Source organism: Lissotriton vulgaris, unplaced genomic scaffold (genome assembly GCF_964263255.1).
Source record: "Lissotriton vulgaris unplaced genomic scaffold, aLisVul1.2 SCAFFOLD_3063, whole genome shotgun sequence".
Classification (NCBI taxonomy): domain Eukaryota; kingdom Metazoa; phylum Chordata; class Amphibia; order Caudata; family Salamandridae; genus Lissotriton; species Lissotriton vulgaris.
In genome coordinates this window covers 180704-203866 of record NW_028241632.1, presented here as the reverse complement: position 1 = coordinate 203866, position 23163 = coordinate 180704, and the positions used below count along the sequence as shown (strand labels likewise).

The window sequence follows — 23163 nt, the reverse complement described above, 5'->3', positions numbered from 1 at the left end:
TTAACGTGATTGTCATTATGTCTCACTCATCTACTTCTGCCTTCCATGAATGGCATTGCTTGAATGTATGAATCAATGTTTCATCCCAGGTGTTTGCTCCCTTATGTAAATGTCTGCTTCGTCCTTACTGACTGTACTAGTTGTGTTCATACTACAGTTTGATCCTTCCCGATGCCCTGATGCTGTTCTCATGTGAACGCTTCTCTTTTTCTACTGAATGCAATAGATGCGCTTATGCCACCTGGAAAAGCATTTTACGGCATCTTGAAGCTAACGGCAATGGTATATCATAAACTAATTAAGTAATGAAAATAAAACCTTACCAATAGTGCATCTTGTTATTCCATTTCCTTTTCATATATTTTTTTTTAGAATTAGGCACACTAAACCAACCAATGTTTTGTGGTTTATTAGTAAGGAGATGCCTGTATTCTATCCCCTGGGTGAGGTATACAATGTATGCAAGTTATACTTTGCATGCAATTCTGACCTTTCATTTACCTTTGCAGTCCCAGGTGGAAATGCACCTAATGGTGACATCTGCAGACTCCAGGCATGGCACATGAAACATGAAGTACATTCAGTGATAAGAGTTTCCCTTACCTTATCCAGAGCTTCTTGCACCACAGCTTCGCTCTGAGTGTCCAAAGCAGATGTTGCTTCATCCAGCAGCAGAATCTTCGGGTTCCTTGCTAGGGCTCGAGCAATGGCAATTCTCTGCTTCTGTCCTCCACTCAGTTGGGCTCCTCTTGCACCCACTACTGTATTAAACTTCTTAAACAAATGTAAAAATGTTTGTCTGAGCTTAATTTGTTTCTCTTTGGCTGATCATCATGCCAATATACTCTATTAAATAACCTACTTATCACATTAACTCTGTAAAGTACCTGAAAACACAATGGTATACATACATTATAGTGAGAAGGTAATCATTTTTAAACTAATCAAGCCTTGGTGCGATTACTCTTAGTAGAAAGTAAAAGATACGCACTGCATGTAAGGGCATTAATAATGAAAATGCACAGGCATGCGTTTGAGAATGTGTGGGGTCATCGTGGAAAAGCAATATGTGCAACGTAATTGAGGATTCTAAGGATTGCATAATTTACCAGAGCAAAACAGGCCCGTTGATCCTTTGCACTGGCCAACAAAAGACATCCTGTGCTGTGACCTGGAGCACATGCACTCACCTGGGGAGGCGAGCATGTGTGTGCATTAAACTTAGACGCTTTACTATGTTTAAATATAACCAGGATCAGAGAGAGAAACAAAGTCACAGCGACTCCACCGGTTTGATTTAAAGAAAGTGTATCACACAATTACACTTGCATCGCCAAACCCAATTCGAAAAACCATTTCTTAAGAATGCATAATAAAGGATACAGAGGCATATTAGCAAGAACCTCGATAAAATTATCGCCGTTTTAGCAGCAGGAAACTGCCGCTAGAACGGCGATAATAGGCTTGCTAATATGCGTTATAGAATTCCAATAGAAGCTCAGGTTAGATATCCTGCACATCTAACCTGGGCTTTGATTGGAATTCTATAACGCATATCAGCAAGCCCATTATCGCCGTTTTAGCAGCAGTATCCTTCAGCTAAAACAGCGATAATTTGGGGGGGCGTGGCTTATGCGCCGAAGGGAAATGGCGGCTCTCCCGTGAGCTCCGTAGAGCTATGGGACTCCTGGTGTTCTAAGGACCTTTCTTTATACCCCGAGGAGCCTACTTCTTGGATTTCCTGCTAGCGGAACATGGTCCGCGACCGCTGACGGCGGCTTTTGGATGTTACATGCCATTAAGCGGCTTAATTGAACTTCGGTGTTTCTCTGCAGTTACGGGACGCGGGCGGCCGCCATTTTGTGCCGCTGAGCCCGCTTCCTTTTCCTCACGTTTACAGCACCTCGTTTACAGCAGTCTTCTCCTTCGCGTTGCCATCCTCCTTCCAGCAAATAATAAGGTGTGGCATAATTCGCAAGGTTTTAGCAGCTTTGACCCGGCATGTCTCCTCTCAGATACCACTTTCTCAATGTTCCTCTCAGACTCCGGCCGCCATTTTAGTTTTTGGCACTGAGTTTTCTCCTTCATCGACTGCTTTCAAATACCATGTTCTGCTTCTCATCACTGACGCAAACAATATATTATTTGAATGACTGTTCGCCCTTTTGTGATTAATTTTATTATTTGAGGCTTGTTTTTTCTCTTCAATTCTGCTGCAGTGATTCGTTTATTGTGCCTATACTGCCAACTGAGGTAGTGGTCAATGCCCTCATTATATTTTTGACCTTTTATCCTGTGGCTTCCATTGTCAATTCTTCAGAGAGTCTCCTTGTGGGTACTTTTTTGGTCATATCTTTCACCCTTTCTGACCCTTGCTGGATTTTGTTGACTCTGGGTTTTTGTGAGTGGTTTGCACCCTTTTGAGCTGAGGTTCTATCCTCGATTCTGGTGTACCCTCACATTGTCATAATGGCTCATGATGCAACCAATGTTAAATCTTCTCACACCGGAACAAAGCCTAAACGTCTTAAAAATGATCCACCCTCCCCTATTCATACCTCTCTAAACCCAGTTTTGGACTCCATCTTAGAGGAAGTGAGGGGACTTCAACCATTTATGTCTGCTATTAATGAAAAACTAAAGCAAATTGAAGAACGATGGGTCATTACGGAAGGCGAGGTTTTAAATTTAGAACAACGTGTCAGTGATATTCAGGATGTCTCCTCTAAAATACCTTTACTGGAAAAAGAGATTCAAAAGCTGAAGCTTCACACCGAGGACCTTGAAAATCGAAATCGGAGGAATAACCTATAAGTTTATGGTGTTCGGGAAAATTTGGAGGGGTCTGATATGGTGTCCTTCATACCGAAATTCCTACATGAGCTTTTGGATCTTCAACCTGCATCTCATCCTCTTAACATCCAGAGGGCCCATCGTTTAGGTCGTCTCATCTCCAATACGTCTAAACCTCGTGGTATTATCATTCTTTTTCTTGAGTTTACTGAACTAATGAATGTTCTAAAGGCTGCAAGAATCAAGCGTCGTCTCATATGGTCTGGACATAAATTTTTTATCTCTCAAGACCTTTCAAATGCAACGAATGCTCGGCGTAAGGAGTTTTTGAATCTTCGCCCTCAAATGAGACAGTTGAACATCCAATATTGTATCCTACATCCATGTTTCTGCAAGATCACTCATAATGGCCGTACACGCACGTTTAATTATCCTCAGAAGCTCCCGCATACCTTCAAAGTGTCTCTTCATCTAACATGGACACTAATATTTGATATTTGTCATCCCACTGAATGTACTAGTATTGCTGTTATGTTTTACTATGGCTCCACTCAATGTTTCCTTTTTGCATCATTCTTTCCTTGAGGTTCTGTCGTTTCATCCTTCTTTCGAATTCTTTCTCTTCCCTTTCTGCTCGTCTGCTGCTTGCTGGAGTCCATGTTCTCTTTGGCGTCTCTTCGCTTTCGATGTCTTGATTTTTTCTTCCTTCTCAGACCAGGCATTTTTGCCTAGATTTGTTTATTCATCTTTCTCTTCTTATCTATCTCTTTTCTCTCCTTTTCCTTCCTTGTTTTTTCCTTTTTCATATTCCCTTCTTGGCTTGTATACTACTCTACTTTCCTCTCCTTATACAGTCTCTCTTTTTTTCTTTGGTTTTTATTTCCCATGTTGTTGTGTACTTTGTATTTGGGTGCATTTTATCCAATCAATCTGATTGTGTTGGATATTTTCTTCATATGTCGTGTTTTTGTTTGTTGTATTTTTATTTGTAGTTATTCTACTGCAGTGTATCCACTCCAAGTGTATCTCCCCTTCCTTGCCTTCCGTCATGTGTAAGTTTGTAACGTGGAACGTTCGAGGTCTTGGTCATCCATTCGCAAGTTGTTTTTCTCCAAGAGACTCACTGTACTGATGTGGAATCAGCTAAGCTAAAACGACAATGGGTGGGTCAGGTTGTATTTTCTCCTGCTGTTAACAAAAAAGGGGGTGTTGCTATCTTATTTCCTAAAGGATTGTCTGTTCAAACTATCTCTTCTCTGCATGATGATGAGGGTTGTTGGGTAATGGCTAAGGTTATGATCCAGAACAAGACATTGGTTTTGAATAACATTTATGGCCCTGTTCGCCCTGACCCCAACTTTTGGAATAATATTACAATTCTTATCTCCTCAATGGATTGTCCAAATATTGTACTGGCTGGTGATTTTAACCAATGGCTAAATCCCTTTTCTGATAGACTCTCCTTAAGCAAATTTCACCCTGATAGATCCCATAAATGCTTCCAATCGGCCATTACCTCTCGTCCCCTCTATGATGTATGGAAAACGTGTAACCCTGACTCCCATGAATATACCTTTTTTTCAAATGTTCACCAGACCCGCTCCAGGATTGATTACATTTTGGTTAGTAAATCTTTACTCCCTTCCATTCAAACATCCGAAATTGGTTCCATTTTTATTTCCGACCATGCTCCTGTCCAAGCAGTCCTTGACCTTACCCTTACTTCTTCCAAATTTAATCGTTGGAAATTCAACACTTTTCTTTTGTCTGATAATGTTTTTGTAAAAGAAATTACTGTTTTTATTAACGAGTTTTTCACGCTTAATAACCCATCGGACACCTCTATCCCTAACACTTGGGATGCTTTTAAGGCGGCCCTACGTGCTTTCATTATATCCCATGTTTCTAAAAAGAAGAAACTTAATAGAACTAAATATGAAGACCAACTTAAGAATATCAAACATCTTGAACACATGTATTTCTCCTCCAAGTCTCTTGATGCCCTTCAGAACCTAATAAAAGCAAAAACCGAGTTAAATAAAATTGCTACTGTTGAAGCTTGTAATACTTTACTAAAAATTAAATCTAAATTTCATGGGGGCCAAAACAAGGCTGGTAAAATGTTAGCAAATTATCTAAAAATAAAATCTGAACGTAAAAATGTAGGTCCTATTTTTAATGACTCTACCAACAAACTGGTTACGTCCGATGAAGATATTGCAGAAGTTTTCCGTAATTATTATCAAGCCGTTTATACCAACGATACATGTCCTTCTGCACATAGTATAACTTCGTTCTTTGACGGCTTACCCTCGCCTTCGTCTCTTCCTGATGAATTTGCCCAGTTAGAAAAAGATATTACCCCTCAGGAAGTTCTTCGAGCTATTAATTCTCTCAAAAAATCAAAAGCTCCCGGGCCGGATGGACGGCCTGTTGAGTTTTATTCTACATTTCATGCCAACTTTGTACCGAAGTTGCTACAACTTTTTAATTCCTTCATCACTGATGCTAAGGCCTCTGGGTCCTTTTTGGATGCTCTAATCATTATAATCCCCAAACCCGACAAAGATCACTCCCAATGTAAAAATTATCATCCTATATCCATGATTAATTATGATTGTAAAATTTTTGCCAAAATCCTAGCTTCCTGTCTAGATTCTCTTATTCCGCTTTTGATTAAAACTGACCAGGTTGGTTTTGTGAAGGGTAGACTTGCAGCTGATAATGCTCGTATGTTTTCTAATATTATTTCCCACAGTAAAAATTTCAAGGACCCATTAGCAGTCCTGTCCTTGGATGCTGAGAAAGCCTTTGACCGTAATAATTGGCAATTTATGTTCCGTACACTACATTGGTTTGGTTTTGGTCCCATTTTTATTTCTCTGGTTAAACTCTTATACTCCTCCCCTAGAGCCAGTGTTTTTGTTAATAACCAATTTGCTAGATTTTTTCGATTATCTCGTGGTGCTAGACAAGGATTTCCTCTTTCCCCGTTATTGTTTATCCTTTGTCTTGAACCTTTTTTGGAACGAATCCGAACCAATCCTAACATTAGTGGTTTTAAACTTACCTCTGTTGAAACAAAAATCTCTGCTTATGCTGATGATATTTCGGTTTATATGGCTAACCCTGTCATCTCTCTCCCTCCCTTTTTGGATAAAGTTTGTTTATATTCTTCCATTTCCGGATACAAACATAACCTTTCTAAAACAGAAGTTCTACCGTTAAATTCTGTCTGTTATCAATACATGTTCAGTTCTACGGATTTCACATGGTGCCCTTCCAAAATCAAATACCTTGGAATTTGGTTTTCTCATTCGCTTACTGACACACTCAAACATACCTTTGCTTCCCTTACACAGAAAATCCAATCAATCCTCAATCTCTGGTCTCCTTTATTTTTGTCCTGCTGGGGTAGACTTAATACTATTAAAATGAATATCACACCTCATGTACTTTATACTGTCCCTATGCTTCTGATAAAAATACCCAATTCCTACTTCACTCGCATAAATTCTATTTGCTCTAAATTCCTGTGGAACAATAAAAACCCTCGCATTGCCTTACACAAACTCATTCGTCCTACAAATGAAGGGGGTGTCAGTTTCCCCAATTTTAAAACTTACCACTCTGCTTTTCTGGTTAAGCAATCCTTTTCTGTAGCCTATGACTTTGTGGATGCTCCGCTACCCAGGTGGGTTGCTTTTGAACGATCATTATTAAAGGATTTCTCCTTCCAACACATTGTTTTTATGTCAAACTGTTCTTTTTTGTCCAAGCACCGGTTGTTAAGTATTCCCAAACACTACTCCATGACACTTTCATTAAAGATCTATCACCTCTTCAATGTTTTTTGTCATCTATTGTGTGGTATAATACATTCCTCAAATATAAGGGCAAGTCCTTCTATTATAAATATTGGAAAGAGAAGAACATTTTATTTGTCCATCAATTTATTTCCAATAATTCGCTTATCCCTTTCCATGACTTGCAAACTTTATATCACTTACCCATAACTTGTCTTCCAGAATATACCAATATTACTGCTGCCATACAGTCTCACTTGTCCACTCTTATTGCTCCTGACATCATACCGTCTTTCTCTCCCTCTACTCCTCTATATCCTTTATTTTCACTACACCAACCTAAAGCTGCTCTTGTTTATAAAATGTTGTTATCAAATGTTATTGATAGATCTAAATCACCTATTGAGAATTCCTGGCAAACTGACTTATCTGTTGATGTATGGTATCGTTTATGGTCCAAATTGTTTAAAGTTTCTATTGCTGCACGCATTACTCAATCACTATTTTTTATCTATCATAGAGCTGCTATTACGCCTGTTAGTATGTCTAGGTTTTCACCATCGGCTTCTTCATTATGCTGGTCGTGTTCTTAAGAAACAGGTACTCTTAAACATCTTTTATATGAATGTCCTTCTGTTTTATCCTTTTTGAATTCCATTTGGAATATTTGCATGCGTATGTTTCATTGATCCTCCTGGTTATCATTATTGAACATGTTTCTAGGTTCTGTTTCAACTGATATCGATATTGTACCATCTAATGCTAGACTGCTTGATCTTTTTATTGCTGTTGCTTTTAAAGTGATTTTATCTTGTTGGAAAGATAACTCCAAATTATCTGTAATTTCCTGGTGGAATTTCATTTGTGACGAGCATAGGATTGCTATTGCTTCATCCTCCTCTGTATCTCTGGAAATTAAATCTGATCTTCTTCGGCTCCCCTATACTACCTATTCTCGTTTAAATCTCCTAACTGATTACATCGTTATCTTATATATTCCCCTTATTCCTATTATGGATCCCTTCTTTTCTTTTTCTTCTGTTTGCCTCTTCTCCTTCTCTTTTCTTCTTCCCTTTTTTCTTCTTACATTCTTTACTTTCCTTCTCTTCTACTCTTTCTCTGTTTAACTTTTCTTCATTTTTTCATTCCATATATGCCTTATGTTTTATATTATTATGGTTTTACCTGTACCACTATGAGGCTTTGTATTGTGTTCGTTAAAACCTAATAACATTTTCTTAAACTGAATAAAAACAGCGATCATTTTAACAAGGTTCTTGCTAATATGCCCCCAACTTCTGTAGTAACTCAAATTGTATTTACTATAAAAACTATACAAAAACATCATATAGGGAATAGTGCAAACAAGGCAGAGCTCTTATAGTGCAGAAATATATTAAATGGAGCCATATTTAAAAGATGAAAGATGGGTTGTATGGCAATTCAAGGTAAGAGTCCTTTCAAAGTTAAGATGCTTATATGATTAGGAAGGCAATACAAGTTGTATTATTAAGGTTTCGACCATAGGAGCTTGAATCTGCTTGTTTCATATGAATACTAAAGCCATTTGTCTATAAAAAAATTGAAGCTACCTGTTGATAATTGGAAGTCGAAGGTGTATGCATTGCCCAACATAATGATCCCATAACTAATGACTACAAACATAGGGCCTCGTTTATGATGAATTAGAATAAGGCAGCACTGTCCTACGCCAATGTGGAAGGCAGGAATGCACCGTATTTACAGAATATGGTGCATTCCTGTCTTATTCCTGTCCTTTCCCCCTGCACTGTTGCACAATTTGCTGCTACACACCAACCTAGGCACCCGTGCACCATGGTGCAAGGGCGGTTCTGTTGCAGTCAGGGTTGTTTTCGTGCAGGAAGGGGCACCTTTTTTCACAAAAACAATCCCAAAATGCATTTTCCTATTTCTATGTATGCTGCAGAATGTATGGCTTTGCAGGGCATCAAAGATATGGAGTAAGGCAAGGCAACACATGTCACTGTAATGCCTTACTTGGCACCATGAAGGCATTCCATGAGTGTTGCAATGAGTTTTCCTATGCAGCACTCAAGGATTTTGGCGCTGCCCCAGATTTACTTGAATCATCTAAACCTGCAAAATCTGACGCCTCTCCAGAGCAGGTGTAACAAGGAGAAATCTTTTTATTTCTTCTCATTTTTTTCTTTTTTCCGTGTGTGCTGCATTCTGCAGAAACACATATAAAGAGGAAACGACCTCCTGGGATTGTTTTTGTGTAGGAAAGTGCCCCTACCTGCACGAACCTGCCTGCAATGCATACACCCAAGGATGCCTGCTTTGGCATAAGACAGCAAAATGTGTGCCAGCATGGCAGAAAGGACAGGAATGCATTTCTGCCCTTTCACATTGGCGGAGGGCTGCGCAGCAAGAAAACTTGGGGTGCTGCCCTATGCTTATTCCCCATAAATGGGCCCTTACATTTGTACAATAATGTGAATCTTACTAGAAAAAATAGAGAACAGAATGGGAAGTCCAAACGTGTCCACATTGCTATGGATACTTCTCTGAATACATCCTTTAACTGAAACCTGCTAAACCACTGTGCCTTTTTTTGGCACTCCACTAGAGTTTTCTCTGAAAGTGATTCTGCCAACAACGTGGGAGGAGTTTGTTTAAAAAAATGTCATGGTGGCCTGCAAGGTACCGTATTTTCTCCAAAAAACTCCCCAAAAGTGGGCTTATTATGACAAAAATAACACCTTATGTCCCTTGGGCGGAAGCACTCTCCTCTCTGTTTCTGACATTTTTTATGCTTGTCTGGGACCGCAATGCCTCACATGAATGTCTGAATGCATGCCATTAATAGGATCGTCCTCCTGATTTTCAATAGCTAAAGGCTCTGTGGCAGATGGGCCACTACTGGAAACTTATTGGCTCTTCCACCTCTAAATGAGGCAGGGAACTGTAGGATTTTTCAAGGAGGGATCCCCAGGCCAGCAAAAAAATGAAAGGAACTTGAGAGAAGTGGCAAGAATATCTGGCACAAATAACGTTGTGGGTTAAGAGAAAATACATTTGTGGGTAAATACATTTTTATGACACAACATGTTCAGGAATAACGATTATGTAGTGCCTATTGAGTTGCGTTACTGTTATACTTATTGAAAATGTATTGATTATAATTGTTTATGGAAAACTAGACTCTTATATCATGCTTTCAAGAGAACGTTGAGTGTGATGTCATTGACAATGTAACACATAGGGTACAGCTTTATCAGGGAATTATGCCTTCTACTTGATATTGCTTTAGGCGTTTTGTTACAGCATTTCTGGTGCCTTTTCCAGGATATTTTGAGCCTATATTCACTGTCTAAATGTACAACCGGGCCTGGCCATAAACAGAATTCATAATTAGTTGTTGCTTCAATGCTATCTAATGAATCGGCTTGATGCTTACATCTTTAAACATTCAAGTAGTGTATATTGCAAATAGTCAGACTTTTCCCCAAAAACCCTTTTCATCCCGGTCTTTAACTATTCAATATACAACCGATGATTGATTGCAGTGAGCAATAAAACTAACATTTTTGGAGCGCTGTACGCTTTACAGCTAACAAACTGTAATATTAGGATTGTACTTTATTTTTTCTCTTCTACACACAAAAATGTTTTTCCTTGCCTTTTTCTCTTAAAATGTTTTACAGGCACCAATTTTCAGGCTTGTATTAAACCGTCCTGAGGATGATCATAGTATTATGTTAAAGGATCGAAACGTCATCAACTTTCTAAAACAGCTTGCACATTAATCAATTGTGATGAAAGAAGTGCACGGCTGTCGTCTGTAAGCTTGTTCTAACTGTTTGCATTCTTTACAAGCAGCTTTTGTTTTGCATGATTGTTTTCGTCTAAATGTACATGTTTTGTGATTATGAAGGACGCAGGACTGTGTCCCACATTATTGTTGTGTGTTTATCTTTGTTGGCTTTGATCAATCATTACATTTACTGCCCTTTGGACAGCATCAATATAGCACTGATTCTAGTCTATATTATTCACAGCTTTATCCGGTTTCTTTATAAGGACCACTGTTTACTTGAAATAACAAAAGCGTGAGCATAGATATCTGTACTGTGCTCACACACTACTATAGCATTTAATGGTAAAAGGTTATTGGCATTAATCAGACATAGTTGACCTTGTCCTGTATTTTTCTTAAATCCTATAAAGCTAAAACCTGCAGAAAATGTTCTGCACATTGTTCTAATGTGTCCATATTTTCCATGAGACGCATATGCGACAAATCCATGGGTTCATATTGCAGCACAACCTCTCATAAAACTAGTTCAAATCTATATCAAAATATCCATTTCCATTTGGTTCCTGGGAATTCTCTACAGCAGCATCCACAAGATCCATAAACAGTGGAGACGTTTCACCGACAAGAAATACAGGTATCTAGTTACAACTCGTCCTCTGACCTACTTCCAGGTGGAGTAAGTCTCCTAATTTCTCATGAGCTTCTGCACTCTACGTATACAGGAGGAAAGTACACAGGCAGAAGAGTTCACTTACATCACAGGGCACTATATTCTCGAGCATAGCAAGAGTTTAGAAGCTCTCGGAGCCAAATATTAGTCCAATCCAGATCCAGACCAGTCCTAGAACCACTCTTCGCGGCACCCTCGCCTACAGAAACCCTGGCACTGTGCTTCATTTGCCACTACTATTGATGACCTAGTCGCACCGAACGCCATCACCTCCATGGACTACCTACTCAACGGAGACCTGAACTTCCACCTCAACAACTTCAGCGACGCCAACTCCACTTCCCTCCTGAACAATCTCACCAATATTGGCCTGCAACAGCTTGTCATCACCCCTACCCACAAGGTAGTACACACCCTAGACCCCATCCTCGCAGGTGGGAGCAACATCTGTTTCAGCCACACCACGCATTCTATCTGGATGGGCCATCACTGCGTAATCTTCTCTTTCAACACTGTCTCCACTCCCAAACCCACTCCTTGCCCTCCACGAAGGAACTGGAGCAAGGTCACAGAGAAGCACCTCAAATCCACCCTCAACCGCAACCACCCCCGCCCGACCGATGCCAACTCTGCAGTCAAGGAGCTAAACCACTGGACCACCTACTGCGCAGATAAGCTCACACCCCTCCACACAACCAGACGCTCCTGCAGACGTCTCAAAAAATGATGAAGAAACAGCAAAACAATGGAAGACCTGACCATCTACAAGAACACAATGGCAGACTGCCACCAACGCACAAGATTCACAAAGAAGACTTAAATCCGGAACAAAATCCTCACCAACTCCAGCCAATCTAAGGAACTCTTCAACATCATCCAGCAATTCACGAAGCCCCACATCGAAGCCACGGACGTCCCTCCCTCCCAAGACCTCTGCAACAAGCTCGGCTCCTTCTTCCACCTGAAAATCAAAGCCCTCTACGACAACTTCAGCTAGCAGACTCCAGAAACCACCCTTCCCTCCAGCAACGATAGCCGGACCACCATCACCGCTTAGACCCCGGTCACAACTGAAGATACCACAACTACCAAGAAGAACACCCACTCAGGAGCCCGCAGGGGACCCCTGCTCTCCGCACATCTTTAACAGAGCTGTCACCACCATTGCAACCCAGCTACGATGCACCATCAACACCACCTTCAAATCCAGCACCTTCCCAGACGACTGGAAATGCGCAGAAGTTAAGCCACTCCTAAAAAAACGCTTGACAGACCCAATGGACCTGAAACACCACTGACCAATCTCTCTCCTTCCCTGCGCATCCAAAGTCACAGAAAAGATCATCAACATTCTTCATCAAAGAGCACTCCATCCTTAACACCTCCCAATCTGGATTCTGCAGCAACCACAGCACCAAGATCGCCCTCATCGCTGCCACTTGTGACACCCGCACGCTCCTCGACCAAGGCCACACTGCAGCCCTCATCGTACTCAATCTCCCCGCAGCTTTCAACGCCGTATCCCACCGCACCCTCGCAGCCAAACTCCACTATGCGGGTATACAGGAAACCGTCCTTGACTGGCTCAGCTCCTTTCTCGCTGGCAAAACCCAGAGGATCAGCCTCCCACCATTTCTCTCCAAACCCACAGAGATCAAGAGCATTGTACCACAAGGATCATCGCTCAGTCCTATGCTCTTTAACATCTATATGCCCCCCTCGCGTCGTCGTCAGGGAGCACTGACTCAGCATCATATCCTATGCCGACCAAACACCAGCTCATCCTCCATCACAAAGGACCCCAAAACCACCAGATTCCACTTACAAGAAGGAATGAAAGATGCCTCAGCTTGGATGTGCAGCAGCTGTTTGAAACTTAACTCAGAGAAGACAGAATTGCTCGTCCTCGGACCCTCCCCTTCTGCGTGGGACAACTCCTGGTGGCCCTCTGCACCGGGCACCCCCCACCCCCACTGACCATGCCCAAAACCTCCACATCATACTCAACTCCTCCCACACAATGACCCGACAGCTCAATGCCGTCACCTCCACTTGCTTCAACACCCTCTGCATCCTCCGAAATACCTTCAAGTGGATCCCCCCGAAGCCAGAAAGACTGTCACCCATGCACTCATAACAAGCAGACTGGACTACGGCAATGCCCCCTATCTGGGAATCAACAAATCCCTGCTATACAAACTCCAGACCATTCAGAACACCGCAGCCAGACTCGTCCTCAGCATCCCACGACATGAGCACATCACCCAAAACCTGCGAGACCTCCACTGGCTCGCTGTTGAGAAGAGAGTAACCTTCAAGCTACTCACCCACGACTACAAATTCCTCCACAAGTGTGGACCCAAATACTTTAACGAAAGAGTGTCCTTCCACCTAATCATAAGGAACCTCGCCTCCGTCGACCTCTTTCTGGCGGAAACCCCAGGCATCCACAGAATGAGAGCAGGTGGAAGGACCTTCTCCTACATCGCAGCCAAAGCCTGGAACAAACTCCCAGTCAGCATCAGATGCTCCCCTACTCTGCACACCTTCAGGAAGAGCCTCAAGACCTGGCTCTTTGGCTGACCAGGAGCTGCAACCCCCCCTCCCCCAGCGCCGTGTGACCCACACAGGTAAGAAGCGCACTTTAAACAACCCTGATTGATTGATATAGATCTGAGAATAAAAATCTCTCTACACCCCCATACACAGCAGACAGGAAATATGAAATGGAGGAAGCAGAAAGGTGCCTAGGCCCAGCGCCCTCCTCCATTTACCTGGGACTAGTCCTCCTACCAATCTAGAACCTTTTGGATCCGACATGTGTGACTCGAGGACTCCACCTTTCTCCTCCTGCAGTCTCTGCTTTTCTCTTTCCTTTGCTTGCCTCTTTCTGGACCCCTAGAAACGTTCTCGTGCTCTGTTCATGATCTCTCCTCTCTCTAGTGTTTCAATGATTGTGCTCTCTTCTATCACTTTCCAAACTTTTGCACTTTTTTTCTTTCTTTTTGACATTGATTTTCTCGTCTATTGTTTTTCCACATGTGTGCTCTTCTTTTTTCACACTTGTGCTCTATCAGCTCCTTATTCCACAATTGTGCTCTATTTTATTTTCTCTATACCTGTGCTCTATTTGCTAATTTTTCCATACTTGACCTGTCTATCCTTGTGCCTCTCTTTGGGCCTTTTTAGACCCCTCATGTGGCTTTGTCCTTTCTGCCTCTTTCGCTTCTTGTGCCACTTCTCTCCTCCTCACTTGCCTCTACAGGAAGCCACAGCCCCCCCACCTGCCTCCTGCCTTCCCCTTCTCCTTCTCCTTACCGGCTCTCCCTCGTGTTCATCCTGAATTTTCTTTTTTCCCATTCTCTCCCCGCCCACCAGCTTCCTGCGCTCCACCCCCTTCCCAGGACCTAATGAATGACGACCTCTGTGCTTCTGTGCAGTGGGCATGCACAGGGGGCACACCAAAAGGTAAGCCTTTCTGAACCTGTCCATGCCTGCACCTTGCCCAGCAGCCTGGCCCTTTGAGCCTCCAATGCTACACAGCAGCTACCCTCTGTTTACTCCACCAGAATGTCCAACAGCCCACTACTGCAGCAAGACTCCACACAGCATGGCTTTTCCTGTCACTTCACTTGCAGCCTCTTACACAACTCCCCACACTCTTACAAACACCCCCACCAGAATCCCACAACACAGCACACCTGGCTCTCAGCAACACTCACTTTCATGCTCCTCAAAACTCGCTCTCTCAGCCAACACTCCATTCAAATGGGGAGCCTCCCCAGAAAAACAGCGCACCAAACCTCTTCTTCCTGATGGAAACCTGCCTGACCCCATCATCTTCTGCCAACATTCTCTTCACAAAGTGGGAAGTGGACTCACAATTATCTATAAAGACACCATTGCATTTGTCACAACTACAATAAACACCATCAAGCAAATGGCAGCTTCACCCTGCACAGTACTGTAGCATACAGACCATCAGGACCATAAACAAACTTTAGCAGCATCATCTGAGATTTCATCACTCCCCTCACCAACAACTCCAAGGATGTTATACTAGTCAGTGGCTTCAATTCCCACTTAGAAAACTTCCTCGAAAGTCGAAACAACACTGAACTTTCCCATCTCATCACAGACCCCGCACATATTGCAGTTTGCACCCTGGATCCCATCTGAGCCTACCGCAACAACATTAAATACAACTCTGCCTCACAACTTACTTGGACTGACCACTCCATCATACACTTGCAAATCTCCACACCGCAAGCCAAAGCACCCTCCAGCATCAACCTGCCCAGCTGAAACTAGAGCAAAATAACTGAAGCTAACTGGTGCAGTGCCCATGAAATGGTCCAACCAAACACCACCAACAATGTCAAGAAGGATATCACTAACTTCAACCAGTGGATTAAAACCTGTGCAGACTCAATCACACAAAATTCATAAACATCACAGAACTAACAGACAGGCAACCTGGTCTGCAAGCAAACTCCAGGACTCCCAAAGATACTGCAAGCAGCTGGAAAGAAAATTAAGATCCAACCACATCTACCTACAAGGCTATACTCCGGCACTACCATCATCTCCTGAGAGATTCTAAGAAAAGAGCCTTTACTCAACGGATTGAGGCTAGCTCCAACAACTGCAAAAAGATCTTCTCTATCATCAAGCAGTTGATCATCCCAGAGGCCACTGGTGCTAGGGTGGGAACCCACTACCGGGCATAAAGAAATGTTTTCAGCTTGGCTCTGAAAATGGGCTCTGAGGGTTTCAGGCGCAACGCCACAGGGAGTTTGTTCCAGCTAGATGCAGCCAGATACCTGAAGGATCTGCCGCCCATCCTTGCTTTGGACACCTTAGGAATGGACAGGCGTCCCGAGCCAGAGGATCTGAGGGAACGAGAAGGCTCGTATTGTGACAGGAGACCCTGTAGGGTGAGAGGTGCCCTGCCGTTGATAATCCGATGACAGGTGCATAGTGCTTTAAATTCCACCCTGCTTCTCACCGGAAGCCAGTGCAGGGCCTGGAGCGCAGTTTTAGAAGCTGATCTTCTGGGCAGTCTGAGAACCAACCGGGCTGCGGCATTTTGTAAAACCTGCAGGCGGCTCAAATTCTTCTCGAGAGTCCCTAGGTAGAGCAGGTTGCCATAGTCCATCTTGGACGTGACTAGTGCATGCACGAGTATTTGGCGGGCTTTAATAGGAAGGAGCTCCAGAACCTTCCTGAGGGTGTTGAGGATCCCGAAACAGGTACCAACCACACGATTGACCTGGGGTCCGAAAGTTAGGTTGGAGTCGAACCAGACACCTAGATTCCTCGCCTCCTGGCAGGGGATTGGTGTTGGTCCCAGGCAAGGTGGCCACCACGCTGACGTCCAAGCCGCTCGGTCTCCCCCCACCACCAGCACCTCCGTCTTGCCTCCATTAAGCTTAAGGCAGTTGGCAGACATCCAGGCAGGTAGGTCTTGCATGCATGCTCTGAAGATGTCTGCCGCAAGACTGGGTGTTCGCGATAGGGAGATGTCCAGCTGCGTGTTGTCGCATCACGTTTCTCAGAAACTCTGCAACAACCCTTCAATTTTCTTTCACAGCTAAATCAAAAAGATCTACAGTAACTCAGAGCAATAACCCAACCCCAAGGACATCATAGCCAACCTGCCCACCAACAGCCAAGACACTCTACTTATCAACTGGAAAACACTCCCCAAGGAAGACACCCCTTCAGTCGTGAAAACTGTCCCCAACAGATCCTTAGCCCCATCGCATCAACAACATGGGAGGACTGTGATTAGTAAAGTCTTCATCCACATCAAAACCCCTCCATCATATCCGCTATCTTCCCAGAGGGCTGGAAACATGCAGCAGTTATGGCTCTCCTCATAAATATTTGGCCAACCCAGGTAGATGAGCAACTCCCAATCAATCTCACTGCTTCTGTACCCAGTCCAAATAATAGAGAAAACAATCAACCAACAACTCCCTAACCAATCTCAATTCTACAACCTACTCAACTACTCTGTTCTGAATCAGGGTTTCAGCACTGTAAAACACTAATAACCAACATCTTAAACAGGATAAACAGAGAATTCAAATAAAAAAGATGCTCCGTAAAGAAGGTAGCTTGCCGTTGACTGTATAAATCAAGTTTCTTTTTAATCAAACTGATTTTATTCCAAATATGAGATTTCCTGCACATAGTTTGTCCATATGGGAGCTGGTCATTACATTCTTGTATGGCCTAAAAATCCAACCCAATGTATTTTGGGCCTGTACAGAAGCCCTGCATCAGGAGTACCTACAAACAAAAATGAAAGTACAGGTTGGTTTTCCTTATTGAGAAGATTTTTCACCTGTTACGCATAACCTCATAACGTGAAGGACAACTATTAATAATGTTGGGACACAAACCTTTAAAGGTCAGGGTTGCCTTTAATTACCTCACTTGGGAGCAGGTCACCAATTTTTAAGTCTACTGCATGCAATTTCACCTTTTGATATTTTCGCTTCTACATGCACTTTGATTGAAACCCCAGATGCATGCTGGGAGATTTAGTTTCCTCTCCCCCCTCTTTCCAATCAGGAAATAAGGGAACAGCATTGTTGGATTAACCGATACACTCTGGGAGACAAATTGAGATATCTTTTTTGGTTTTCTGCCAATTTCTTGCTCTGCACCCCAGTCATTGTATCATTGGGCAACACTTACAATTATTCATTCTTTCAACTAGCTACAACTGGTAAGTCATCGTTTCATGATGGGTAACTTTTAGATAATGCACCCACTCTTCCTTTGAATTCATGTTCTACATTCTCCTCCCGTAACCCGTTTTTTCTCGTGGATTGGTTGGTGACAGATCTCTACTATTCACATACGTTATTGATAGATGTCATTCACATTATGAGGTTATGTGTAACCAGCGAGACAATTTCTCCATTTTTTGTTTATAGATAGCCCTGAAGAAGGGCTTCTATATAAGCCCAAAATGGATTGGGTTGGATTGTTAGCTGTAGAAGGATGTAATGACCAGCTCCCATATGGACAAACTATGTAAAGGAAATCTCATATATGGAACAAAATTGACTTGATTAAAAAGAAACTTGATTTATACAGTCAATGGCAAGCTACACAATTTTTGCAGTGAATCTTTTTGTTTTTAAGTTTTGTACAGTTCTGAAACCCCTGACGGGGACATAGTAGTGCATACTGTGTCTAGACCGACAGTTATGGAAATTCTTCCTACATATACATTTGGGGCCAGGGTGGAGTCCCTTCACAGAGTGTACACTAAGTATTATTTGATATTTGATATTTATTAATTCTTATATAGCGCAACTATCGCTCCGGAAGGAGCATCTTGGCGCTGAGCAATCAGAAGAAACCAACTTGATGGAAATGGGAATCATATGGCTGCGAGGACCAAAGAATCGGGTCGAAGGAAGATCCAAGTCTTCAGAAGTTTTCTGAAAAGGGTTTCTGAAGGGGCGTGCCTGAGGTTAGAGGGAAGACCGTTCCAAGCCTTAGCCGCCAGGAGTGAAAAGCTTTTTCCACCTTTCGTTTTGAGCTTAAACCTGGGTATGGTAACCAGATTAAAAGATCTACAAAAGACATCCTTAACCCCTTTGCTGCAGGGCTAATGCGCTCGCAGCGTGGGGGAGGGGGCCGCTCGTGGCACCGCAGTACTCATGACGAGCCCAGCTCGTCATGCTGCACAGTGGAGCTGTGCTCATGACAGGTTGAGCTTGTCATGACTCCGCCCACTCCCCCGGAAAGTCTGCACAGTAGGGGAATTAGCCCCACATGGGCGTACTGCGGAAGTTATGACGAGCTCAGCTCGTCATGAGCACAGCTCCCCTGTGCCTCATGACGAGCTCAGCTCGTCATAAGTGCCGAAGGAGTTAAACCTTACACTAGCCTTGAGCTAGATTTCAGGGCAACACAGCCTTTTCTATTCTCTAATTTTAGAAAATTGGCATTTTCCTGCCTTAGCCTTTAGGTGTCTCTAGCCTCTCTTGTCATGTGACTGGGTGTGACTGGCAGTTAGACTTTACAAATTCTTTCCAGACAGTCACACAATAGAGGAATTGGGTGTGCCTGAATGGACTAACTGCTAGTAGGAGGGTGGGGGCAGAGCTGGGCACATGCCCACTTGCAACATCATAGGCTGTGCTCTGCCTTCACATAAAAGGCCTGTCAGCTCCACATTGTCACTGCAGCCAACTTGGAGACAGGGTAGGAGAGTCAGGTAAATCCAAGCTCCTTAAAGAGCAACCTCTAGAAACGTCTCCCAACGTCTCCCAACTTCAAAGCAAGCACCTGTATAGAAATAGGGCCCACAGACCCACTCTTCAGTTCACTTTCTGAACCTCTGGAAGGACTCTCAGAGGACAGCCTACTACTTTGGCCTGCTGTACACTCCAAAAGACTGCTTTGCTGCACCTGGAAGGACAGCTTTGCTGTTTGAAGTCCGCCTTGAACCCTAAGAGGTCAGCCCTCCTGTTTGAGCCCTACAACTTCACCTTAACCCAGGACTACCAGAGTTACTACAGGGTAGTTTTCTGGCTTACTGTTCAGAGCCACAGGGACATAAAAGGCTCCCACCATCTTGAATCCACATATGGAGCCAGAGTGTGTCTTGAGCCCCCAAGTGGTGTCCCACTATTTCTTAACCCTTTTTTTGTTGTGCTAAAGGTACCCAGATGGCCAAAATCTACAGCTTGAGATGTAGAATCTTTTTAGCTAAAACCTTCTCTGAGAACTGAGGGAAGACTGGGACCAACCTGCTCTTCGATCTGGCCAAGCTGCATCGCTGGCCTGCCTGACTTTTCTCAGCAAATCCTGTTTAGCAGTCCTTCGCCAAAGGTTTATTCAATCCCCTGGAACTGTCGTCTGCTACAGCCTCCTGCTTCATCCCACTGGAGATTCTCAACTTCTAAAAAAGTCACTATGTCTGAATGTAAAAATCTTCGCCATGACTTTGTCCAGCAGCTTCTCAATAATGACACTTCTGCCTTAGACACCGCCTGCAGCTTAGCCCCTCTGAACGTTACCTTCTCAGAACACTTTCTTCAAAATTTCTTCTAAGTCCAAAGGTAAACGCTGACCTGGCTCAATCCACTTCTTGTATCTGACCCACACTCGATTGCAGTCGGCAATGTTTTTCGACTTTGACCCGGTTTCATGTGACTAGATGTCCGCAGTTGGCTCTTTGTTCTTCTATATGCTAGTTTTTACTAATAAAGTTAAAATTCATAACTCTGGATCTGATTGGATGTTTGTTGTATTGGTGTCAAATTATTTATTTAAATTTTCTCTATTTGTTTAAGTTGGTATTGGTTTATCTGGTGTTGTGGTTTCACATTATTACTGTTTATATGCTGCATAAACAACTTACACATAGTCTCTAAATGAAACCTGACTTCTTTTAGTGCTGAGCTACCCAGGGTTAAGCACCGGTTAATTTAGTGACTTTTTGTTGTTCACCATGGCAATGATTTTGGCTGTTGCCTGACCATAGCTAATACCTGATTCAACCAACAACCTAATTTCTTACACCACCCTACACATCAGAACTCAATACCTTAACCTGGATCAATAACAATTGCCTGAAATCCAACTCCGAAAAGACACATGTGTTGCCCTTCAGAAACAGGAACTTCCCCTGGGACTCCACCTGGTGGCCTTTAGAGCTTGGTCTCACTCCAAGAAACCAAACAAAAAACTTCAGAATGATCTTAGATGACAAACTCAACATAGCAGCATGGGTAAACAAGGTCAACTCTACCTGCTTTCATATACTCAGCATTCTTCAAAAAATCTAAAAAATGATCCCCTAGAACTCCAGGCGTACCATCACTCAAGCCCTTATCACAAGCAGACTAGACTGTGGCAATTCACTCTATAGTGGAATCATTAACCACCCCCTTTGCCAACTTCAGACCATCCAAAATGCTCCAGCAAGACTCATCCCACAAGTCCCACATCACCCATACATTACTTCACAGCTCAGAGTCCAAGCGGCTGCCTATTCACAAACAATGCCAATTCAAACTCTTCACATACACACATACACAGCACTTCAGAACCAGGATACCTTTAGAGCCACCGTTACTTTTACCAACCCACCAGACACCTGCACTCAGCCTCATTCTCACTCGTACGCACCATTGTATCTGGAAAAGCAGAACAGGAGGTAATGCTTTTACCCACAATTGCACCTAAAACCTGGATTGGCCTTCCTCTACACATTAGGACCTCCTCTTCGCTTCTTGAATTATGGATGATGTTGAAGAGCTGGCCCTTCAACAAACTACCTGTGACTCACTCACCTCAGGCCCGCATCTTTACACCTGCTCCAGGGCCTGGATACCCTACCAGGTGATACGCTGTGCTTTACAAATCCAGCTAACATGACAGAACATCTTCCTTAACTTTTTATTCCAGTCTGCCTTCTGTTGGGAGTAAGTGAACCAGTGAATTAAAACAGTGTGTGATTGTCAACGATGCCTACGCACATCAAACTAAAGCACTGCCAATTTCTCCATTAACGTTTCCAATCTATATGTCCCAGTTCCATTTCTAGGTATGTGTATATGGAAAAAGGTGTACCACATTGGATCTGAACACAGAAAAGTAATATGCAGCTTCTGGTGTGATTCAGTTTATATTTTGTTCTCTCTAAGGCCTCCAAATGAAGGCCCAATTAGTCCTACCAACAATAAAAAAAATCTCTACATGCAGCTATCACAGCTATTATTTACCGTGCTGTGTTTGGCATTGCTGGTTTTATACAGCTTTCTCATTTCACAGGCTGGGTTTCTTAGGGAGGGTCTCCAAAGTATATCCCAATATTTGATCTTCGTGTTCATGTTGTGATTCAATGTGAGCCACTGCTTCCATTGTCTGTGTACAACTATATCCATTGAAAGTAGAAAGAAAACACATACTCTTAAAACTGTAAATAAATCAGCTGCAGCATAAGTATTGATATTTTAGATAAATGCTGTTTCCTAATTTGTAATAGCACACTATGAAATATATTAAATATCTGCAAACCACCACAGAAATGTGAATTTGTAGATCACACTCCCCATCATAACTTTACCAAGTTTGAGTTTTTTACTACTACCCAGTTCATTTAATCTATTCATCATTGTGGCAGACATCAGATATAAAGCCTCTGTATGCCCTACTGTGAATACTTTATTGATTGATTAATAAAAATCATCATAATGATGGACATGCAACAATAAAAATGCATGTCAGACAGTTGCTAAAATATTAACACATGTGTGGCAATTGAAAAGACTGAGTTTCTGTATCTTTATGTACATAATTCCCTCATGCTCTTTTAAAAGCGAGCCTAGATGCGGCCATTTTATCCAATAATAGCATCACGTATAAAGAGCAGATGATAAGAGGATAAGATTTTTAACAATAAATAGTTATCAACACCCGTCGGAAGATACGTAGTCTCTCTATATTCATGCTGTTTAAATGCGACTGCATTTAAACGAGGAGTCCTTTTGGTTAAGACACAATTAAAACCGTGATAATTCATTTTAGCTTTAACGTCATACTAAAACAAAGAGGCAAGACACTACTCTTTACTAAAAAGCTACTAAAGAATCCACTGATGATGCAATTCTATTTATGAATAATTAAGAACCCTACATAAGATGGGAAAAACTTCAAAATCGTGCAAGACAGAGGACAATAAAAGAATGATGTGCAAAAAAAAACAGGTTCAGAGGCTATCAAGTAATATAGTAAAGCAGACAGATCAGCAGCACAACATGCTTAGTGCTGCCTAGTGTAAATTAACAATCATTGACTTGCTGGCTCTCACCGTTTTTAAATCTTTTACTGCTCTTGTAACAAACTTAGTGAACTGGATGTTAAGCACTGGATTATCTGGATTCATGGATGCAAGGATGGCTTGTCGACAGGAGCGAACACCCAGTTTGTTCCATTCGCCCCGTAGCAGGATCTTTCGATCATTAAGGAGTGTGGGGCAAAGACATACTGTTGGACCCGGCCCGTTGGGCAGGTTAACCCTAGACTTTTTTGCTTTTTCCTAGCCTGTTTATGGA

General features: G+C 42.6%; 1 protein-coding gene across 1 annotated transcript in view; it reads right to left on the bottom strand.

Annotated features, from left to right (window-relative positions):
* The window catches only part of LOC147670600 (ATP-dependent translocase ABCB1-like), a 254105-nt gene that overhangs the window by 54941 nt on the left and 176001 nt on the right, over positions 1–23163 (bottom strand). Inside the window, exon 9 of the mRNA XM_086948139.1 lies at positions 604–774. Within this exon, the coding sequence (XP_086804265.1) occupies positions 604–774 (171 nt within the window). The remainder of the gene's footprint in view (positions 1–603; positions 775–23163) is intronic.